The sequence below is a fragment of the Chrysochloris asiatica genome, unplaced genomic scaffold, assembly GCF_000296735.1.
Source record: "Chrysochloris asiatica unplaced genomic scaffold, ChrAsi1.0 scaffold00003, whole genome shotgun sequence".
Taxonomy (NCBI): Eukaryota; Metazoa; Chordata; class Mammalia; order Afrosoricida; family Chrysochloridae; genus Chrysochloris; species Chrysochloris asiatica.
In genome coordinates this window covers 46,249,652-46,271,905 of record NW_006408521.1, presented here as the reverse complement: position 1 = coordinate 46,271,905, position 22,254 = coordinate 46,249,652, and the positions used below count along the sequence as shown (strand labels likewise).

At 45.2% G+C, this 22,254-nt stretch overlaps 1 protein-coding gene across 1 annotated transcript; it reads right to left on the bottom strand.

The window, feature by feature from the left end:
* Positions 1-4,819: 4,819 nt before the first annotated feature.
* On the bottom strand, positions 4,820-21,833 carry PNLIPRP1 (pancreatic lipase-related protein 1). The gene is made up of 13 exons (XM_006831384.1): positions 21,826-21,833; positions 21,647-21,695; positions 20,422-20,576; positions 19,800-19,925; positions 16,990-17,124; positions 15,168-15,276; positions 13,724-13,843; positions 13,497-13,616; positions 12,787-12,905; positions 9,934-10,063; positions 6,908-7,016; positions 6,161-6,328; positions 4,820-4,883 (listed from the first exon to the last, which is right to left on the bottom strand). The coding sequence occupies exons 2-13, from the start codon at positions 21,693-21,695 to the stop codon at positions 4,820-4,822; spliced, it is 1,404 nt and encodes a 467-aa protein (XP_006831447.1). The 5' UTR covers positions 21,826-21,833.
* Positions 21,834-22,254: the final 421 nt, after the last annotated feature.

The window sequence follows — 22,254 nt, the reverse complement described above, 5'->3', positions numbered from 1 at the left end:
CAGTAGGCTCCTGCCTTCAAGTTTGGGATAGAACCACCTTCTCTGTGCAGCTTTTCCCATCCTGCTCCTTCTGGGTCCTCTGTCCTGGGACAGACCTTGATCTGGGGGCTACCAGGCCATGTGGTGGCATTTATTTAAGTGCTGGTCTGTCCATCCTTGAGGACAGAGTTGGTGTATTCTGCTTTACTCTCACCCCAGTGCCTGGCACCATGATTGGCACAGAGCTGGTGGTTGATACAAGTGTTTGCAGAGTTCACATTACACTGAGGTCTTTTGCCAGCAGGATGCTGCCTTGCACAGGCTGTGGGTTCAAGGCCAGTGAGGGGCAAATTGTGGCCATTTGGCATCCCAGTCTCTGCCCTGAGCTACCTTCTCTCCTGCTTGGTATCCCCACCTAAGGAGTGTGGTGTCTCCCACCCTCACCCCGCTGCCACCGTCCTTTTTATCACCCTCATCATTGTCTCAGAATATTGAGAACTTCCTCGATGCCCTGAGGGCCTTCACTGTAGTCACTCCTTTAATGGTCACCTCTGCTTTTGAGGAACAATCTGGAGTCCATCCATGGCCAAGCTTGAAGGTTCAGTAATCGTGTCTCATGTCACCACTGGTTAGAGACAGAAGCCAGGATGGAACATGAGGATTGGTGACCAAGAGGAGGGATATTCAGAGACGTTGTTATTTCTAGGTCTCTTCATGTCCTCGCACCACTCATCTGTCACTTTGTCATACTGTAGTGGCTTACATGTTGCTGTGATGCTGGAAGTTATGCCTCCAATATTTGAAATACCAGCAGGGTCACCATGCCGAACAGGTTTCAGCAGAGTTTCCAGACTAAGATAAACTAGGAAGGAGAAACAGACCACTCCTGAATGCTTAGTCACTGAAAGTTGTATGAATAACAATAAAACATTGTCTGATTTTGCAGTTCAGGAGCGGAGGTCCCTGGGACCATCAAGGGAGAAGAGCAGAGTACGGTATCCTACCCAGAGAAACAGTGACGCCAGAGATGGAGGTAGAGATGATGACATGGAGAGATGGAATGGCTTGGAACTCTAGACCCAGAGAGGGAGAGGGGCTGTGTGTTGATGACTGAGGGGCAGGCTTGCAGGGTATACCCCGTGGTTGTTTGATGATGCGTGGAGGGGATATATGATAGGATGAATGTAAAGCTAGTGTTCTCCCATGTAAACTGTGTAAACTATCACATAATTCACAATAAAAATTAAAAAAAAAAAAAAAACTACAAGAAATGCTGAGCCTACAGATACTGAAAGGAGACAAGGACGTTTCCTCAGAGCCGACCAAGCCTTCCCCTGGAGCCAGCACGCTGAAACTGCACTTCTAGCCTCCTAAACTGTGCAAGTTTGTTAAAACCAAAGCCAAAACAAAAATACCCCCCGCCCCCCATTGTCTGATGTAGTGTTGGAAGGTGTGCCCAGTGAACACTACTATCATCCATATTTGTGCACCAACCATTAAAGCCAATGATGATGAAACTGAAGAATTCTACCAACTCCTTTAGTCTGAAATTGATCGGATATGCTTTATTGACTATGGAACAAATCATCAATTGCTAATACGTAAGTTCAGTCTGAAACTGAAAAAAAAACTAAAATAAATCCTCAAGATCCAAAATATGACCATGTGTATATTCCACCTGAATTTTAGAGTCCATCTCAAGAACAGAATCGATGCATTAGACACTACTGAGCAAAGACCAGAAGAGTTGTGGGATGATATTAAAAAAATTATGCCCAATGAAAGAAAAGGGTCATTAAAAAAGAAAGAAAGAAAAGTCCAAAATGAATGTCAGTAGAGTCACTGAAACTTTTTCTTGAGCATAGAGAAGCTAAAGTGATTGGAAGAAATGAGCAAATAAAAGAGTTGAAGAGAAAATTTCAAAGGATTGAGGAAGCAAAGTAAAGTAATATAATGAAACATGCCAAGAACTGGAGTTAGAAAACCAAAAGAGAAGAAAACGCTCGAATTTCTCAAGTTGAAAGACTAAAAAATTCAAGCCTCACACTGCAATATTGAAAGATGCTGTAGAAAAACTACTGAAAGATGCAAGAAGCATCCAGAGAAGATGAAAGGAATACACAGAGTCACTATACCAAAAGGAGTTGGCTGATACTCAATCATTTCAAGAGGTACTATATGATCAAGAGTCAATGGCATTGAGGGAAGAGGCCCAAGTTGCACTGAAGGCACTGGTGAAAAACAAGGATCCAGGAATTAATAGAATATAAATGGAAGTCTTTCAACAAACTAATGCAGTTCTGGAGGTGCTCATTGGTCTATGCCAAGAAATTTGGAAGACAGCTATCTGGACAAGTGATTGGAAGAGATGTATATTTGTGCCCATTCCAAAGAATTCAGAAATCACTGAATAATATCATTAATATCACATGCAAATAAAATTTTGCTGAAGTTAAGTTAAAAACGATTGCAACAGTACATTGACAGGAAACTGCGAGAAATTCAAACAGGATTTAGAAGAGGACATGGAAAGACGGATATCATTGCTGACATCAGTTGGATCTTTGTTGAAAGCAGAAAATACCAGAAGATTGTTTGCTTGTAGTTTATTGCCTATGTAAAGGCACTCAACTATGTGGTTCATAACAAGCTATGGACATCATTGTGAAGAATGGGTATTATAGAACACGTAATGTGCTTATGAGGAACTTGTACATAGAATAAGAAGCAGTCATTTGAATAAAACCAAAAAATACTAATGGTTTAAAATCAGAAAAGATGTGCATCAGGGTTGTATTCTTTCACCATTCTTATTCAATCTGTATGCTGAGCAAATAATTTGAAATGCTGGATTATATGAAGAACATGACAACAGGATTAGAAGAAGACTCATTAACAACCTGCGATATGCGGATGACACAACCTTTCTTGTTGGAAGTGGAAAGGACTCAAAGCATTTACTGATGGAGATCAAAGACCACTGATATGGGTTGCACCTCAATGTAAAGAAAACAAAATCCTCACCACTGGACCAATAAGTAGCATCATGATAAATGGAGACAAGACTGAAGTTGTCCAAGACTTCATTTTGCTTGGATCTACAATCAAAGCTCATGGAAGCAGCAGTCAAGAAGTAAAATGATGCATTGCATTAGGCAAATCTGTTGCCCAAGACCTCTTTAAAATGTTAAAGAGCAAAGATGTCACTTTGAAAGGTGCACCTGCCCTGGCATTTTCAATTGCCTCATATGCATGTGAAAGTTGAACATTGAATAAGGAAGACTATAAAAAAAATCAATGCATTTAAATTGTGGTGCTGGTGAAGAATATTGAAAATACCATAGATTTTCAGAAGAAGGAGCAAATTCAAATTGACTTGGAAGAAGTACAGCTAGAATGTTCTTTAGAAGCGAGGCTGGCGAGACTTTGTCTCTCTCTTACTTTGGCTCTGTTGTCAGATGAGACCAGTCCCTGGAAAAGGACGTTGTGCTTGATAAAATGGAGGGTCAGTGAAAAACAGGAAGATCCCCAATAGCGTGGATGACACAGTGGCACCAACAATGGGCTCGAACATAACAATTACAAGATGGTGCAGAACAGGGCAGTGGTTCTTTCTGTTGTACCAGCTTTCTGTTGCTACCAGCTGGAACTGACTTGAAGGCACCTAACAATAATGTCCCAGGGGATGATCATGAGGCACGTTGGGCCACCTTTTTTTCAGAGCATGTCTGAGTTGGACCCATGGTCTGGAGAACACTCTCTCAGTCTGTCTGTCTGGGTTCCTGGTGAGGAAAACACTCTCTTAGTCTGTCTGTCTGGGCCATGCTGAGGTGAACACTCTCTCAAAGTCTGTCTGTCTGGGCCATGGTGAGGAGAACACTCTCTCAGAGTCTGTCTGTCTGGGTTCCTGGTGAGGAGAATACTCTCTCAGTCTGTCTGTCTGGGCCATGGTGAGGAGAACACTCTGAGTCTGTCTGTCTGGGTTCCTGGTGAGGAGAACACTCTCTCAGTCTGTCTGTCTGGGCCATGGTGAGGAGAACACTCTCTCAGAGTCTGTCTGTCTGGGCTACTGGTAAGGAGAACACTCTCAGAATCTGTCTGTCTGGGCCATGGTGAAGAGAATACTCTTTCAGTCTGTCTGACTGGGCTCCTAGTAAGGAGAACACGCTTTCCTCAGGGTCTATCTGAAATGGGCCATGGTGCGGACTGACTGACTGAGGGCTTCCCAGTCTGATCCTCTGTCCTGATGTGACATTAAATCACTCTGTGAGTTTGAACAGACAACTCTCTTTCTCTGTGAAATGAGGGGCAGGACTAAAGTTTCTGTTGAGACCCCCTAAATGTTCAAGAAGTACAGCCAGAAATGTTCCTTACAAGAGAGGATGGCCAGACTCCATCTCTCTTACTTTGGACATGTTAAGAGGAACCAGTCCCTGAAAAAGGACATCATGCTTGTTAAACTGGAGGGTCGATGAAAAAGAGGAAGACCCCCAGCAAGATGGATTGACACAGTGGCAGTAACAATGGGTTATGAGGCCAGTGCAGGACTGGGCAGTGTTTCCTTCTGTTGGGCATCAAGTCACTACCCGTCGGAACGAGTTCTGCTGTTAATGACTCCCTTCTCCCAGTCAGGCCAACAGAAGGCAGGGAACATGATGACCCAGGAGTGTTTGGCGGGAAATCAATGGCAAGAAACCCAAGTATCTGGAAACGCTTATACATTTTTTAGATGTTCCAATGTCCCCACAGGTAGCATCTGACATCAGCGACAAACTGTGAGTAGGTAGATGCATCAATGGCGTTTATTGATGTTCACACAGGGAGCACACCGGGCCTGAGCTTAGCAGGGTGTGAGAGTCAGCAGCACGTCTTCTTTCACGGTGTCTTCGCTACAGAAGTTGTACCTGTGAAGAAAAGCGAGTGCCTTTTAGGAGTTGGGTATCTTTCTGGAAAGCCTTGGGGATTGCATTCTTCACATAATTAAAGCACAAGTTGATTTGCAATTTGGAAGGAATAGCATCAGGTGGTGGCTTCCGCCAGCTCCTGGAGATCTGATGGCTACATGGCTTCTAGCCCGAGGGTCCAGATGGTTAAGGAGTGGCCCCTGACTCTGGTCCTGTGTCCCACCCGATTGTGGGCTCCCTGTGAGCAGTGCATGGCAGGCCCTTGGCAAATATTCAGGAAAAAGAAGCTGGTGTTCTGCTTCTATAAATATAGCCAAGGAAACCCTACAGAACACAGTTCTACTCGGTCACCATGAGTTGGAATGGACTTCAGGGCAGTTGGCTTGATTGGGGTTTTGCTCCTCCAATGGGCCATTGAAGAATGGTCCTGGACATGTGCCCAAGCTGCATAAGGCTCCAAACAGGCTTTAATCAAGTGTCCCCACACTGTCCACCAGCCACCTGGCCAGACCAGACTCTGTCCTCTGTGACTCAGATAGGGAGGGGTAATCTCACACAGGGGTCCTCCAGCCCCAGTGCCACTCTGCCATGCAACCCTCCCTGCCTAGGATCTGAGCTTGATTTAGCTCTGGCCCAACCTAATCCCAACACCCAAGCTCCTAGGAGCTGAGAGGCCAGGCTGCCCTTCCCAGGAGCCCCAAGAATGCCCTGCAGACCAGAACTGGGGTCCACGGAGGGCGGCAGGGGAGTGTGTCCACTTTGGGAGACAATGCCTTGGCCCTCTTAGGTGACTGCCTCCATCCCACCCCATGCCCTCCAACTGCCTCCTCCCTCATGGCTGCATTGGCATGGGGTGGGGGGGACCCACAAGCACTGCCCACTAGCTCTCTTTCCTTGCTTCAGATTTATAGCTCTCACTAAAATTGATTCTCTTCTCCGATTATTTGAAATTTCTCTGGTCTTCCCCTCTTCCAACGGAAGCCGTTCTCTATCCCATACCTACACCCTTATACTTTCCAGACATATGTCATGATCTCTGTTGTAGTTTTCCTTGAAGGCAAGTTCATATCTCCAAATCCCCCAGAGACTATGCAAAGGACCAGGCAAGTGTACCAGACAGAAATGTGTGGTGTTCTGCCAGCAGTTTGCTTGCCTGGGGAGGAAGATAAAGCTTCTTGGCTTTGCTGCCTGAACTATCACTGGTTTGCAAGGGTGAGTTTTCATTCCACGCACGAAGCTACAAAATTCCTTAGACACAAGTCAGCCGGGATACATACACTGTCTTCTCCTCGCCCTTTTGCACGGTGATCATGGCTGCGCCCACTTTGGGGAAGGTTGGATTTATCACGTTGTTATTCCAGAGAAACTTGACTTTCTCGATTGTTCCAATATCAAGCTTGGCGTCAAACTCACTGGAATGGGTTGAGCCTGGCTTAATAAGTCCCCTGGAAATAGAAAAATGGTAACATTCCCATTCAGAGAAATGACGTCCAATGATTCTAACAGCATGCTGCTCTTTCTACTCTAGATTAACAAGATTCTTTTTTCAAATTAATTCTCAAATTAAGAATGGAGAAGTGGAAAGCCAGCTAAATGGTGGCAGCCTCAAACTATGATTTCAACAGGTTTTTTTCAAACTCATGTATGTTCATTTCTCCTAATACTTTACATTGAAAGTTATTTAATTTCTTCATATTATTTTTGAAAGAGTTACTTGTACAGTAAACTAACCACTTAGTTTAATACAACAAACATATATTACAATCAGAAAATGTGACATCTGTATTACTGTTAGATTTATTATTTAAAAAAAAAAAGCCGATCTGTCAAAATAGAACTGAATGCCAGTTTTTTTATAGAGGGAAAAAAGGTTAGCAAAGGTCAGCAATCTGCTTTAGTACCTAAAGGAAAGAATTTCAGGTCCATTGTTAGATGAACAATTGATAAGTGTTTAAGCTCAGTGGATGGATTTGCTCATGGCAAGCTGCACACATCACCACATGAGATACCACACTAAAACTTGCCTGAATATGTCGTATTGGCGAGTGTTTCCCTTACTTCCAAACAAAGCAACTTTGATCTGCCCAGTGACAGTTCTTCCGGACACTGTTATTGTAACTCCATATCTCCAGCCTGCACCAATGGATGAGAGAAGATCAGTTGGTTCCCACACAGAAGAGAGGTGCCTCACATCCCTCCCTCCTTACACTGAGGCATCAAACTAGAAGAAATCCTACTTGTTAGTCTACAACTCAAGGCCTTAAGGGAAAATCCATACTGGTAGTGAAAGGGTTAAGCATGCGGCTGTTAATTGAAAGGTCATTGGTTCCAACTACAACAGCAGTGGTTTCCTCTAGAGCAATGCTGCCCAGTGGCTATTTAATCCTTTCATGACTCAGTGGACAAATGTCACCCGCCAACATTTTCAGCCTATCCCAGTTGTAGTCTGTGCTACTGCCTGGAGGGGATCTATGTAACTGTGAATCTGAAGAAGTGGGTCTCACCCCACCAACCCTCCATCCAAGGTCCACTTGGGACATATGAAGTGGCTTCAAAAAGTTCATGGACCAATGGAAGGAAAATATAATGGATTTTTTTCCCAGGAACTTGTTGAAGCCTTCTTATATATATGTGCTGCATATAATTGCATCAAAATCCATATTGCTTCAAGAGATTCCCCCCACCACCTTAATTTCAGCATACCTTCCGTAACTGAAAACTCAAGGTATTAATGAAAAAGTCAAAGCAGAACATAATTCAGCCACAAAAGGGTTAACTCAAGTTAAGTGAAATTTACAGTTGAATTCCTTCTTGACACTAACCGCATTTCAAGTGCTAAACTGCCACCTGTGGCTAGTGGGTACTGTATTGGGCAGCACCAATCAAGTCCTTCATTGAAGACATTTCTACTGGACAGCTCTGCTCTGGATTAACATCACTGAGAGTCAACATGGAAAAAGTCAGCACACGGGCATACATGTCTCCACCTCTGGAGAAACAGTTCAGGAGTGCAGTCTTGTGAACACCTTTGAGGACCCGTTTATTATCTCTGCATCTCCAGGCCCTGGGCAGTCCCCACAGAACAGTAGCTCAGTCTTCACCCTGGAGTTCTACCCCTACACAAACATGCACACATACACATACACTCACATGCATACCTACACGTACTCTCTCACACATAAGTCTATTCACATACACACAAACCTACACCCACCCACACATATACATACACCTCAACCCATCATGGAAGAAAGCTCAATACTTGTGTATTGAAAGAAATAATACACATTGACACAAATCCACACACATGAACATTCACACAGCCACACAAGCCTACACACATGCATGGACATACAAACACACATATATAGGAGGACTTCAAAAAATTGTGGAAATATGGAATTAAAAGAAAATGGGATTTTTTGGACAAAATTTCTGAAGCCCTCTTGTATATACACACGTGTGCACACGTATACGTAACATGTTATACCCACATACACAGGTTCACATACACAGACAAGCACACACACACATCCTCATTGTCCTTATCCCTAAGGATGGTTAAAGCAGATCACTTGTTCCACAATGCCATACAGCAACGTGCCATTGGCCAAGCCCAACATATCTCCACCTTTCCTGTTGAGTCTCTGTCTTCTCTGTTGGATTGTACATTTCATGAGAATGGTGTCTTGTTCATCTTGTACCTCCAGGGTCTAGCACAGTTTAGGGCCCATAAGTAAATGTGGGTTGAGGAATGGATACATAGATTTGAACATTTAATATGTTGTTAAAATATTGGCAAGTAGTTCATGCAGCATTACAGAGTGGAAAGATTGATTAACCTCTGTCTTTAACACACACACACACACACACACACACATATAGTGATGGAAATTCTACATCTGGATGGTGGTGGTGGTTACCCAATTAGTCATTTGTCAAAACTCATAGTACTATACTCTAAAAAGGGTGACTTTTGCTGTATATAAATTATGTCTCAATAAACCTGACTTGAAAAAGCCTGAGACATGTATTATATTTATATATTCATAGAAATACACTCAGTCTGTGGTTTTATATCACAGCATCTGCGGAGCTATCTTAGGACCAGCGGCAATTGCCCTCAGTCAATGCTGACTCCTGGAAACCCCTTTGGGGTCAGAGTAGAAAGATGTCCCTTGGGTTTTCAGTGACTGAGTTTTGGGAAGTAGCTCACCAGACCTTTTTTCTGGGTGATTTTGCGCCTCCAAATTTTCACTTAGCAACTGAATGCTTAGCAGTTTGCACTGCCATAGACTAGGTTGGCATAAAGTAGCCCTAAAATTCCCTGTCTGTATCCTAGGTCCTCTTTCATTCAAGTTTTTGAGAGAAATCATACCCACTCCATTCTTAACTCCTGTGGATCATGGGGAGGGTGGGGAGTGGGGAGACCAGAAATGGGCTTCTCAAGGGGCCTGGCAAAGAATTGGCATTAAAAAAATGTTTGTTGAATGAATGGAAGAACTAGGGCCTGGAGATGGTCTAAAAGGGGAACAGTCTTAACAGTGAGAGAGAAGAGTCAGAAGAGGTGGCTTCAAAAACATGCAAATTGCCATCATCCACTAATTTTACAGTTTTCTTCTACTTATTTAGTCCCACAGATACAAAATGGGAGAAATGGGGACTGCTTACACCTACAGTTGTCATAAATGGGATCATTTGGGAGATGAGTTATTTTCTTTGATGCATCAAATGATGATTAAAATGTCATTGCTTGGAGGAACTGAGCCTCTTTTGATAATAAAAAATTGGTAAACAGAAATATGTGATTGGCGCACATGATGAAAACCATCAATATCGCTAAATTGCACAATGAAAAATGTTGACCTGGTCATTTTTTATTGTGTATGTACTCACCATCAAGAATGCATTTTAAAGAATCTTAATTGCTTAATTGAGGTTTCTAAGGTCATCAAAAGATGTCCACAAATATTCCAAACTAAAGGAAAACCCTTCATCTGTCACAGAAATGAAGCTTTTTCTGGGGAGAGAAAACCGAAGTGTAACTTACGAGCAAAACTGCTGGCATCGCCTGTGTTCAGGAAGAATTTCTGGGACTCATCACTTATCTTGCCGGCGAATTTATCAGCATAGTGACCCATCTGTGGGCACCCTTCATCTGGGCAGGGGAAGCACTTGTTCTGATGAGCAGAAATGAACAGTGAGGTGAGTTTGTCTGTCTTTTCTTTTTCTTTTTAAAATGTTTTATTGTGAATTATGTGATAGTTTATATGTGCTTTACACTCATCCTATCATATATCATTTCATTGTCATGGTTATAATCCCCTCCATGCATCATCAACCAACCAAAGGGTATACCCTGCAAGCCTGCCCCACCCCTACCTCCCTCCGTCATCAGCACACAGTCCCTCTCCTTCTCTGGGTCCCTAGCCACTCCATCTCTCCATGTCATCATCTCTGCCTCCCTCTCTGGCATCACTGCTTCTCTGGGTAGGGTCCCGCTCTCTGCTCTTCTCCCTTGATGGTTCCAGGGACCTCCGCTCCTAGACTGCAAGTTAATCACTCCCCTTCTTACTACAAAACGTCTACATTTACATTTCCATCCCTCACAATCAGTCCTGATAACAATTACTCACTATTGTACCACAAGAGCCCCATCTGCATTTCCTTTCATCAGCCCCACCTAGACAGATTGGATACTACTCAGTGGAGATTCTACCTTCCTCCATGCCCTCTGGATCTAGGTTCCCTCTTGAAAGCTTGTATGTCAGTCACTTCTTGCCTTTGTAGCGCCCCCATTTTGGGTAGCGAATGTCCAAGTTGCCCATCCCTGTCTACTCTGTGTATGGAGGGGGTGGCAGTGATCCTCATTGTAAAGATTTGTTCCCTCTTTTGAGCTACTGCATCCATGGGTGTAGGTCAAGTTCATCAAATTGTATCAGATTACTCTTTTTTTCTTCTTTCTTCTTCTAGTTGAGCTCTGATCATCCAGTCATTGAAGCCAGGTCAAGTGGGTATTATCTGCAAGTGTGGGTGTTCTTGTGCATATGCCCCTCTTCTTATCAGCCGGATGCTTCACTCTCCACTCTAGTCCTCTGTGGCTATGTCACTGACTCTGGGCGGAAGAGTCCACAGGTCTTGCCACACTGCTGGCCAACCAGGTTTCCACCAGGGTTCACAGGAGTCTATTGAACGTTGTAGGGCTTAGCATGCAGCTTCATTACTGTTTTTCCCCACTTCCCCTTATCGGTGACAAACACAGTCACCAATCAGAGTGTGTATTCCCATTGAGTCTTAGTCTTAGAAGGGGGTTTGCCCTGAGGGGACCCGACCACTAGCCTTGATGTCTCTTGTAGTAATCAGTCGGTCTGTCTATATTGTTTTGTATTTTGCCTGAGTTTGTCTTTTGTGACTGACTGATATATCTGGCCATATATAGGATGGTCAGACTTTGTCTCTCATACTTTGAACATATTGTCAGGAGGGACCAGTCCCTGGAGAAGGGTATCAGGTTTGGTAAAATGGAGGGTCAGAGAAAAAGAGGAAACCCCTCAACTCGGTGGATTGGCAAAGTGGCAGCAGCGATGGGCTCAAATGTAGCAACGATTGTGAGGTTGGTGCAGGACCAGGCAGTGTTTCGTTCTGTTGTGCATAGGGTCGCTATGAGTTGGTACTGATTTGATGTTACCTAACAACAACAACAATTTGGCATAGCAGACATTCTATTTTCCTAAAGCCTGGGTTTCCGCATTTGTAACAGTTTGGAATCAATGATCTCTAACTTATTCAGGGCAAACTGTTCCTGATGCACATCACATTAGAACCATCTGGGGGCTTTATAAAATACCCAAGGACCCAGCTTGGATCAATCATACCTTCCACAGTGGTGTGCTGACCAATGCTTAACTGTGGCTCTGTGTGGAAAAAAGTACAGAGTGTAGAATCGAGCAATTTCTGTGGAATCAGGGCCTACAGTGACCGTAGAGCTGGGAGGACTGCACAGAACAGGAGGGCTGCAGCCCATCATTCCTTCCATCTGTCTTGTTGTTGTCAGGTGCACAACACACAAACTCCCAGTCTGGCAAATCAAACCAGCCTCCACCGTCCCTTCTCTCGGTGCAGCTCTCCGATGTCTGCCACCCAGTCTTCTGTTCCCACACCTCTGCTCTTCCTCCTAAACTCTACTGCTCTCCAAGCCGGATTCTAAAGCTGCCACTTGAGGGAAGCCTTCCTAGAGCATAGACTTGTCAGCTCCTCTCTCGGATTTCCCAGGTTCTCTCTCTTCCACACGACCTATCTGGAATTTTCGCCACTCTTGCCTAAAGTTTTTGTTTGTTTTAGTTCCACTATACAGGGTCATGAAAAGAACCCTGGTGTGGCGATGTAGAATAAGTATCGGACTGGTAACCACAAGGTCAGCAGTTCAAACCCACCAGCTGCTCTCAGAAACCCTATACAGAGTCACTGTGAGTCGGAACCGACCCGACAGTACGTAACAACGACAGGACCACGAGAAGGAGACCTGGTGGTGCAGTGTTAAGTGCTCGCTTGCTGATTGAAAAGGTTGGTGGTTTGAACCCACCAACTCCTCCTTGGGAGAGATATGTGGTGGTCTACGTCCATAAAGATGCAGTTTGGGGAAACTTTTGGAGGAGTTCTCCTCTGTCCTTCAGGTTTGCAATGAGTTGTAATTGTCTTGAAGACAAATGGTTCAGGACCATGAACTCTGACGGGTGTTTGTCAGCATGTAGGGGATGGTCAAGACAAACTCATGAGAGGGCACAAATCCCCCAAAGAGCAGAGCTACAGTCTCACATGACACAAGGGAGCTCATGAAGGGTATGACCCCCCCCAAACAGCAGGACAACAGCCTCACATGACACAAGGCAGGACAAAGGGTTACCGATTGAAAGGCTCTGTAGGAAGCACAGGGATACGCAGCGAACCCGTCGGGGTTGAGGATGCTCTCTGAATAGTACTTGTAGCTTCTTAAGTGATTACAAGCCACGAAGTCCCGGGTTCCTGGGGAGATGAATAGGAAAGTCAGCGAAGGAGGGCAAGGGGCTGTGGCAGAGTCTGTCATTCTTTCTGGGGGGGATGCTTCCACAGTGGGACTGCTCTTTCAGAAATTTTGGCATGAAGGTCAAACGCTCGACTACTAGCAGAGCTATATACTTTGAAGGTGCAAAGCCAGCCACAGACACGTCAGAAGACAGATCTGGTGACCTGCTTCCTGACGATCACAGCCTTGAAAACTCTAGGGAGCGGCGCTGCTCTGAAACACATGGGGTTGACGTGGTCAGAACCAACTCAATGGCAATTGCTTTACTTTGCTTTTTAATTAGGTAATGATGAATTAATTGTTGGGGTTGCACCTCTGAGCAGCAGTTTTGCAGTTCTTGGTTAATTGTATAATCCATACATCCAAAACAGTATTTTGAGTAAGTACAGAAATCAGAAAAACAGACATATAGGGACTGTTATGTGTCTCTATTTTCCAGATGCAAAATCCAGAAGCACATCTTTTTAAAGAGAGGTGTGACTTTTGTCTTTGAGATCAGCCATGGGGAGGACACGACCCCCCAGACCGGAATGCTCTGGCTGTGACTTTACCTGCCCAGATGCCATCCAGATCCACAATCTGTGACAGGGTGTTCTTCTGACATCCTGGCATCTCCTCTCCACCGTTGGGGAAAAAGTCAATATGGCCCACCTGCTGCTTCGTTCCAAAACCTGAAACAATTGGAGCCGCAAGGAGCTGGTTGTAATTCAGGCTCTTGAATTGATAGCCAGAGCACTTGGGGTCGGGGAGGAGGGTTGTCAGTGCAGGGAGGACTCACCCAAGAATGGGATGAGGGGAGCAGCGTCTGTGTGAATCACGTCAACAAAGACAGCATCAGAGCGGTCGAGTCGAACCTCATCGGGAGTGCCCTCAAAATTTGCTTCTACAGGATCCAACCCTAAAAGGTAATATGAGCGCTGAGAACAACGGGTCTGGCTGGAGGTATAACAGGGCCCAAGTATACAGCCGTGCAGCCCACACTGCCCGACTCAAGGGCTACTGTACCCTGGACATACATAGTGCTTGGTCCTAGGGGTTGAATATGGGCTGTGGAGTCTCATGTCTCTATTTCTCATTTCAAGTGGACAGAGAAGGGCGGATAGGCAAAGAAATCCACATATGCTTCAGTGGGGATTTTTTCTACATCAGATTTCTCTATTTACTTGTATTATCTTTCTTCTTGAAAGTTCTCCTTTTCTCCCCAAATTTGAAGTGGGTGAAACAGTATGATGCCATAGTAAAGAGCCCAGAATCAGGGGCTAGGCTGCTTGGGTTCGCATCCCTGCTCAGCTGCTTCATGGGCAAGTGCTCATGTGAGTCACTCAACCATCCTGTGCCTCAGTTTTCCTATTTATTAAAATGGGGTGACAATATCACCTAGTTAATACGGCTGCTGCAAGATTAAGTGAGTTCATCTGTGGAGCCTTTAGCACCGTGTCTGGCACATAGGCAAGGTGTGCAAGCAAAGTATTAACTTAGTATTTCCTCTTGTCTATCTTGATAATCACAAGGTCAGCAGTTCAAACCCACCAGCCAGCTGCTCCTCGGAAACCCTATACAGGGTCGCTATGAGTCAGAACCATTTCAATGTCACTTAACAACAACAACAAAATCATAATAATACATAGGAGGGAGTTTCAAAATATTGGTGGAGAAACGGAATGAAAAGATGGTGGAATTTTCCCACAAACTTATTGAAGACATATACATATATTTTGGCTTTATTAGTGTTATAATTAATCCTTTGTTGGGGTTAAAGAGATTATGATGGTGGCTGGATTTCTTCTTCCAGCATAGGAAGTGGGAAACTATTTTTATATTGCACTTTGCCCTTGATTTTAAAGAAAAGAGAATTACAAGACAATGCAATTCTTCCTTAATTATGTTTTGTTCCTGTTCAGACAGTCTTATTCTGCATTTTCCTGAGAACTCACTCCTAGCTGTGCTGAGGGGACCTTATCACTGGGAAGCCTGGGCCTAGAGAGGAGGGACTCGGGTAGAGATGGGGAAGTTAAGAGGAACAAAGCCAAAGTCTGCCCCCTTGCTATGAAGACAGACAGACCTGGGGTTTCTTGGAGGTTTCCTAAAGTGTTCTGTGCAACTTCTACCCAGCTCTGCCGCAGCTGAGGGGGACAGTCTTCTGCAGGGCAGCTTCAAGCTTGTCAATTCACTCTGGGGTTACCCTGGGACAAACCCTGGGGCCCTATCCCTCAGGGCCTTACCTGTAATTCTGCCCAGGCCTGGAGTCCTACTGCCTGCTTCTCCGGCCACATGCGCTCCCAGGCTGTGGCCGATGAGGTGGACTTTGGAAGGTGAGTACTTGTAGTCCGTCTGGAGAGGGAATTTCAGGGCATTTTTGTGCAGCCCTAGTGGGCGCTGTGGCTAATGCACCAGACGGCAAAGCCGTTTGAACTGCAAGGTAGGTCAGTGGTTCAAGCTCACAAGCTGCTCCTTAGAAACCCTATACAGGGTCACTATGGGTCAGAATCGATGGATGGCATTTAACAACAGTGGGTTATTATTTTAATTTTTTAACTTGTCAGCTGCAAACTTTCCAAGCTCCCACCTTCCCCAGGATCAAGCCTAACTTCATTACAACAGCCTCAGAGCCTTCCTGACCTAGCACCTATTCTTCTAGACTCTTCTTTAGCCAAATGCTTTGTGAACTTGCAGCCATTGCTGATCATCCTTCCAATCACTTGCGTAGCTAACCTGACACAATCAACTTTCACTCTTAACTGGGGTGTCTCTTCCTCTGGGGAGACCTCTCCCTCACTTCACTCCCAGTTAGCTGCTCACCCCTATGTGCTTCATAGCACCCTGCACTGCCCCCCATCAGACCCAGCGGCACACTGTGTTCCCTTTGCTGCCACTTACCAAGGTCTAGGACTTCAACCCTCCTCTTTACCTTCTAGTTCAGCGCCTGACTCCGTGCTCCAAAAACATTGGACAAATAAACGGATAACACAGAGCCATGGGGTTTTTGCATATGGGGGCCTCAGAGGTGTTCACTGAGTTGGATTTATTTATTGGCAAAGTTAGAACCCACAAAGGATTTTGTGTCCTCAGATATCTGTAGTGATCTCCCCATACAAAGACGATGTGTTTTAATGTCTGTAGGGGTGAGTTTTTATAATCATCCATGAATAATTAGAATGGCTGGGTCCCTGATACAGGGGAAAGAGGAGGTTTTCTGTTCTTGTAAAGATTTACAGTCTCAGAAATCCTGTATGGAGGTCGCTATGAGTGGAATTGATTCGATGGTACGGGTTTCGTTTGGGTTTTGGGTCTTTTGTAAACCCTTTAACTATAAAACAGAAGTGACTGGGACATTTAACTAATTTAGAAAACAGTCATAAAGAATTAGTTAAAAGACCAGGGTAGGAAAAAACCCCACAGACGTGACTGTGGCAGAAGAAATCCCTCTATGTGCCAGGAAATTTGGTACCTATTCATTATGTCTCTATTTGGCACACAGAGCTTCCACGTCCGGGGTATTTGGTAGAACAGTGCTGGATGGTCCAATAAGCAAGGTACTCAAGGGTCCAACCATGCCTTCCCACCAAACTGCTGGGCACAGGTTCACCTGGCCCACACCACAAGACAGGGGTGGTAGAACGCATGTGAAATTTCGCGCCACAGATTAGTAAATAAAAGCAATTAAGCCCAATCATACCTCGCTGAATGCCAGCCAGTGCGCACCTTGCTTATCAGTAATCCACCTAGGGGAGCTAAACAGCTTAGATCTTCTACTCGCAGGCTGTTTGAGTTTTGAGCAAACCACAGAACCTTTCGGGATTTCCGTTTTCTACATTGAAGGTGATACTAAAAGCCCCCACCTCTTGGGTTATTATTATTATTTCTCTCACGGGTATGTTTATGTTATTATTGAGACCCATTGCAGAAATTTAGAAGTAAGATCTGAGAGGAATGTCGGTTATTTCACTTTCTAAAACTATGCAGCTCCTAGATGCACCGCCACCCAGCCAACACCAGTGGGCGCTGCTCCCACCCTGCCCATGCCCAGACTCCTCGCCCACTCACCGAGAGAACGCTGAGCATCTGAGCCACCTGAGCACCCACCACACGCACATTGTTGGCAGCCTGGCTGTATGTGGTTTGGGAGCCCTTCTTCCAGTCCACGCAGATGCAGTTCACCTCCTCCACCTGGAACATGTTCTGGGATCGGGAGACAACGGGGTGTCATCACAGGGGCATGAGAAATGGCATCTAACCAGGGTCAGAAACGGGCTTTAGACTCCTCAGACTAGCTCTTCTTTCCCGCTCTCCTCCCGGGACACGGAGATAAACTAGGCTGTGTAAGGGAATCAATATGGGATTCTCCCTCAGGGTGAATGCTACAAGCCAGGCATTGGTTCCCTCTCTAGTTCGTAGATTAATTAAAGGCTGGCCACGCTTGCTCTGATTTTCAACCAAATTCGATAAAGTTGATTAAAAACAAACAAACCAACAACCAAAAAGCAATCGCTCCACTCTGTCCTATTTTGAAAAGAAAAAGTTTTCAATGCAATCTCTGGAGGCCAGTATCTAACTGGTCTTTGAAGATCTGACCACTAGGGGTCCTTTCAGTCTTATCATAAAGCTGTCAGTTTAGGGACCAGAGCTCACGCTGTCAGTGAGGCAGTTATAGGGAGCATTGGTGTGGTGCACTGGACTGCCAACCATAAGGTCGGCGGTTCAAGCCCACAAGCCGCACCTTGGAAACTTATACAGAGTTGCTATGAGTAGGAACTTGAAGGCACTTAACAACAACAACAAAACCAATGAACCCTGGCGTGGCGCTGTAGGATAAGTACTGGACTGTTAACTGCAAAGTAGGCAGTTCAAACCCACCAGCTGCTCTCGGAAGCCCTCTACAGGGTCACTATATGAACCGGAACCAAGTTGATAGCAGTCCACTACAACCTGTGTAAAGTCTCAGTGGCTAAGAACTCGGCTGCTGACTTCTAACCGCTCAGACGGAGAAAGATGGAACTTTCCTTCTGTAAATATGACAGACAGGCAGGCTTTGAGACTCTCTGGTGAATTTCTACTGTCCTACCAGGGCACTATGAATTGACATTGAGTTGACAGCAATTTTGTTTTGTTTTTAGTTTGTGTAAGGAGCCTTAAAGCTTAAGCCATCGGCTCTTACTCGAAAAGTTGTTTGAAGCCTTCAAACCCACCAGCTGCTCTTCAGAAACCCTATACACGGTTGCTAAGGGTCGGAACCGACTCGATGGCACTTAACAACCACAAGTAACTCCACAAGCGGACAACCTGCTGACGTACTTCCATGATTGTTGTTGGTATGTGCTGTGGAGTCGGTTCTGTACAGGGTTTCTGAGGCTGTAAATCTTTAAGGGAGAAGAAAGCCTCATCTTTCAAATTGCTGACCTTGTGGTTAGCAGCCTGATTCGTAACCACTATGCTACCTACCAGAGCTCCTTTGGAAACCCTATACAGGGTCGCTATGGGTCGGAACCGACTCGCCGGCACTTAACGACAACAACAACAACGTCACGTGGGGTTACTATGAGTTAAAATAAACTCCTCGACAACAGTAAGGTGTGTGTGAGTGTGTGTGTGTGTGCGGGGAGGTTGGTGAAGGAGGGAGGGAGAAAGAACATCCCTGCTTTTAATGTCAGACAACAGTGATTCATGGAGGAAACCCACACTGCAGATATATGAGATAGAATTATGTTGATTTAACAGAGTAGGGAGAATACCGGAAGAAAAATGTCTTCCTGGATGTCCCAGGCTGTGATGGATCTTTAGATGGCATACTCAGCAGCACCTATAACCAGCATGAACTTAAAAATGGTGCTAGAAACATTCCCATCCACGTGCCATCTTTCCACCTGTATGATGCTGACTCGTGTGATCTCACTCAGGGACCCTGGTAGCTGTTTTCTCAGGAGCTTTCATCTTTTCTTTCTTTCTTTTTTTTTTTTTTTTAAGCAGAATGGCGGGATCTTTTCCACACATGCTTACAAACATTGGCTATAAGCCTGTATCAATAAAGCACTTAATACAAGGGGGCTTCCAAAAGTTCATGGGAAAATTTCATTATCTGTCTATTTCATCTTTCCATAAACTTTTGGAAGCCCCCTCGAATTGTGGAGAAACGTAGGTGCTGGACATTAAATGTCTAGAAAACCAAAGCCAAAGGCAAAATTAATTTTCTGGATTTGTATGTTTTCCTGATGACACAAATGACATCCCAGCGGTTTGAGTGGTTAACATGTGTGTAGGAGGGAGGTTGCTGGGGTAAACTCTGATAGACAAGAATAAGAATGGACCAGTGTAGGCAGGAGAAAAACAATGATGGCATATTGGAGTGTATATGTGTATGTATGTATAAGTGTGTATTTATCTGTCTGTGTTTCTGTATGTGTACATGTGGGTATGTTATTCCTTTGTCTGTCCTTCCAGGGAACAGGCCCTATAGTATATAATTCTGGCCCTTTCTCTCCCACTGGTTTCAGTGCCTAGTCAGTCTTAGTTCTCCATATCTTCAACAGTGGTCCTAGCAACACAATGCTGACCCTCAGGAGATAGGGGTGATTTGAGCGCTAAGATCAGAACCCCTCATTTCATGGACACAAGGTACCCTCACTGAAAATGGGAACAGAATAGCCTTACTACCTTGATTTAACCAGAAATGAGAGAGTGGAAGAATTGTTACAGTCAACAGATGTATTCCGAAATGTCATACGAAATTTCTATTGCTGTGTGCAAAGACTCTCTTGGAGGACCTGGGTGGAGCTTCTGTCTTAGAGTTTGGGTATCGAGTGGCATAAAGGGAGGTAGAATCATCAGGAGGAGTGGCAGGGATGAGAGGTGGCCCCTACCTTGCACATGTCCAGTACCCAGCTCTCATCTCCTTTGTCTATGAAACCGTGGATGATGAACCGGGTCTTCCTGTCTGTTTGAAAATTTGATGCCTCAATCGTTGATGGATCAGAGGGAATGAGTGTCTGCAGCAAACACAGAAGTGGGGCATGTTATCTCTGCCACCCAGGCCTGTCTCTCCCCTTCCCCATCTCCTGTCCTGACTCCATGACTTTTTAAAGCTTAACACAGAAGCCACCTCTTCCATGAAGCCCACCCTGACCTCCTCCCTGTTTCAACTCCCCAAGTCTGTCATCGCTGCCTCTACTGGGTGTGGGCCATGGTCCAGCTCCCCATCTGTATTGAAAGCAGGTACTGCTGTCTTGCCTTCCCTATTGTTCAATAGTGAACAATATGTAAACCATTTGTTCGTTCAAACAAACGTTTACTGAAGACCTGCACTGTTCAGGTCTGCCTGGTTCTGGGAGTAGAGGAGGGGTGGAGGGATGGGGTGGGGCAGGAAGTTATGGAGGCAGGGGTTACAGATAACCAAGTTCTCACCCCCTAGGACTCATGGTCTGTGTGCGGGGGGTAGCCCCTCGCCCAGTTACAATGGTACCAAAATGATAAAAGGTCTCTCACCTGAAAAGTGGTTGGGTTTTCGTTGGTGTAGAGCAGGAAGCGGGTACCGATCTTCTCAGGGCTCCAGGGGAGGACTTTCAGGGGCCGGATTGCAGTCCCAGCCCAGGGCTCCAAGTCAGAAAAGCACCCAAGGTCATCATAGCAAATTTCCTTTGCTGGAGTGAGAGGAAGAGCCAGACTAAGACTAAGAGGCCGAGGCCAGGCTCTGAAGCAGTGCTCCTGAGGTCCACTGATTCCCGTGCCCAACAATGAAGACATAGACAGCCCCTTCTTGCCCCCACTGCCCACTACTGTCCTGGGACCAGTCCCATTGGGTCCACAGAGATTCTGACGTTCCTTCACTCAGAACTTAGCAATCCTGTGTTTCATCCCTAGCTCTTCTGATAATGTTGTTGTTAAGTGCTGTCGAGTTGGTTCCGACTCATAGCAGCCCTGTGTAGGTTTTCCGAGGATCAGCTGGTGAGTTTGAACCACTGACCTTGAAGTTCAAACCAACCTTGCTGTACAATGCTTTACCCTACAGCACCACACCGGTACTCTGCTTTCAGATACACATTACGAGTACATATTTGACTGATGTGCCAGTAGAGCCTTTGTGTGGCACTGTAGGGTAAGCACTGAACTGCTAGCCTCAAGGACAGTAGTTCAAAACCACCTGCTGCTCTTTTGAAACTGTAACAACAGCAACAACAATGTGACAATACAGTCCTGGTGTGGGGATAAGGACTAGCTTGTTAACCGCAAGGTTGGCGGTTCAAACCCATCAGCCACTCGCTATGAGTCAGAACTGACTTGACAACACTTAAGAACAACAACAATGTGAACACAGAGCTCCCTGAAGAAACTCTGTTAACATGCTCAGCAGCTAACCAAAAGGCTGGAGGGTTGACTCCACCTAGAGACACCTTAGAAGAAAGATACAGTGACGATTTGTGAAAACTCAGTGTGACAATGGACATTGGAAGGTCAATCTCTTAATCCGGGCAGGCTCACACTTGCATTTTGATAGGAGCATTTCATGGCTTACCTGGAAAAGACTGGCTTCAGGTACCCAGGCATGAAGGCAAGCCATCAGGAGAGGCTTGAAGTAGATCCCCCTCAGATAGTCCAGCTCTTCTCCCAGGCAAACAGCTGCCCCCCATCCTCCCCGCTAACTTTCTCTGCTTAATGCTGAGATCTTGGGTTTAAACTTTTCCCAAGGGGCAGGGTTGCTGTTGTTTCTTACCATTGGCTGCTCCCAGCAGAAAAAGTGTGACTGTCCAGATGCTCAGCATCTACAATAAAGTCAGACATACTCAGCCTCCCCCAAGCATGCCCAGAACAATGTGCAGCCTGGAGAACTAAGGCCATCTTGCCAGGTATCTGTACCACTGCTGGCAGTGCAATGGCAAAGGTGAGACTTACCCTGTCTGATGTTCTGAGCAGTCCCTCCACTTGATCATGGGCCCAGGTCACTTTTTATACTTCATCCTTATCATTTGGACGCCACTTCAAGGAAACAGCAGGCAAAGATAGAATATACTGTGTGCACTTCATATTTTAATCTGCACAAATACACAAACCAAGATTGATATTAGTGGTCAATCTTCCCACAAGTCTGGAAGATATAAGAATGCTTGATTTGAAATGAAGGAAAACATCTTTACCTTTGTGCTGTATACCTGCTGATGTGACTTGGAGCCAAGTGGGCCTCACTGTCCAATATTCTATGTCATCATCAGATAGCTTCCAAGTCTCAGTGAAGACATAGTTACAAATTATAATAATGGAAGGTAACATTTCTTGCTTAGATAAATGTACATTCTCCCAAATAACTGAAAGTACAGGGTGATG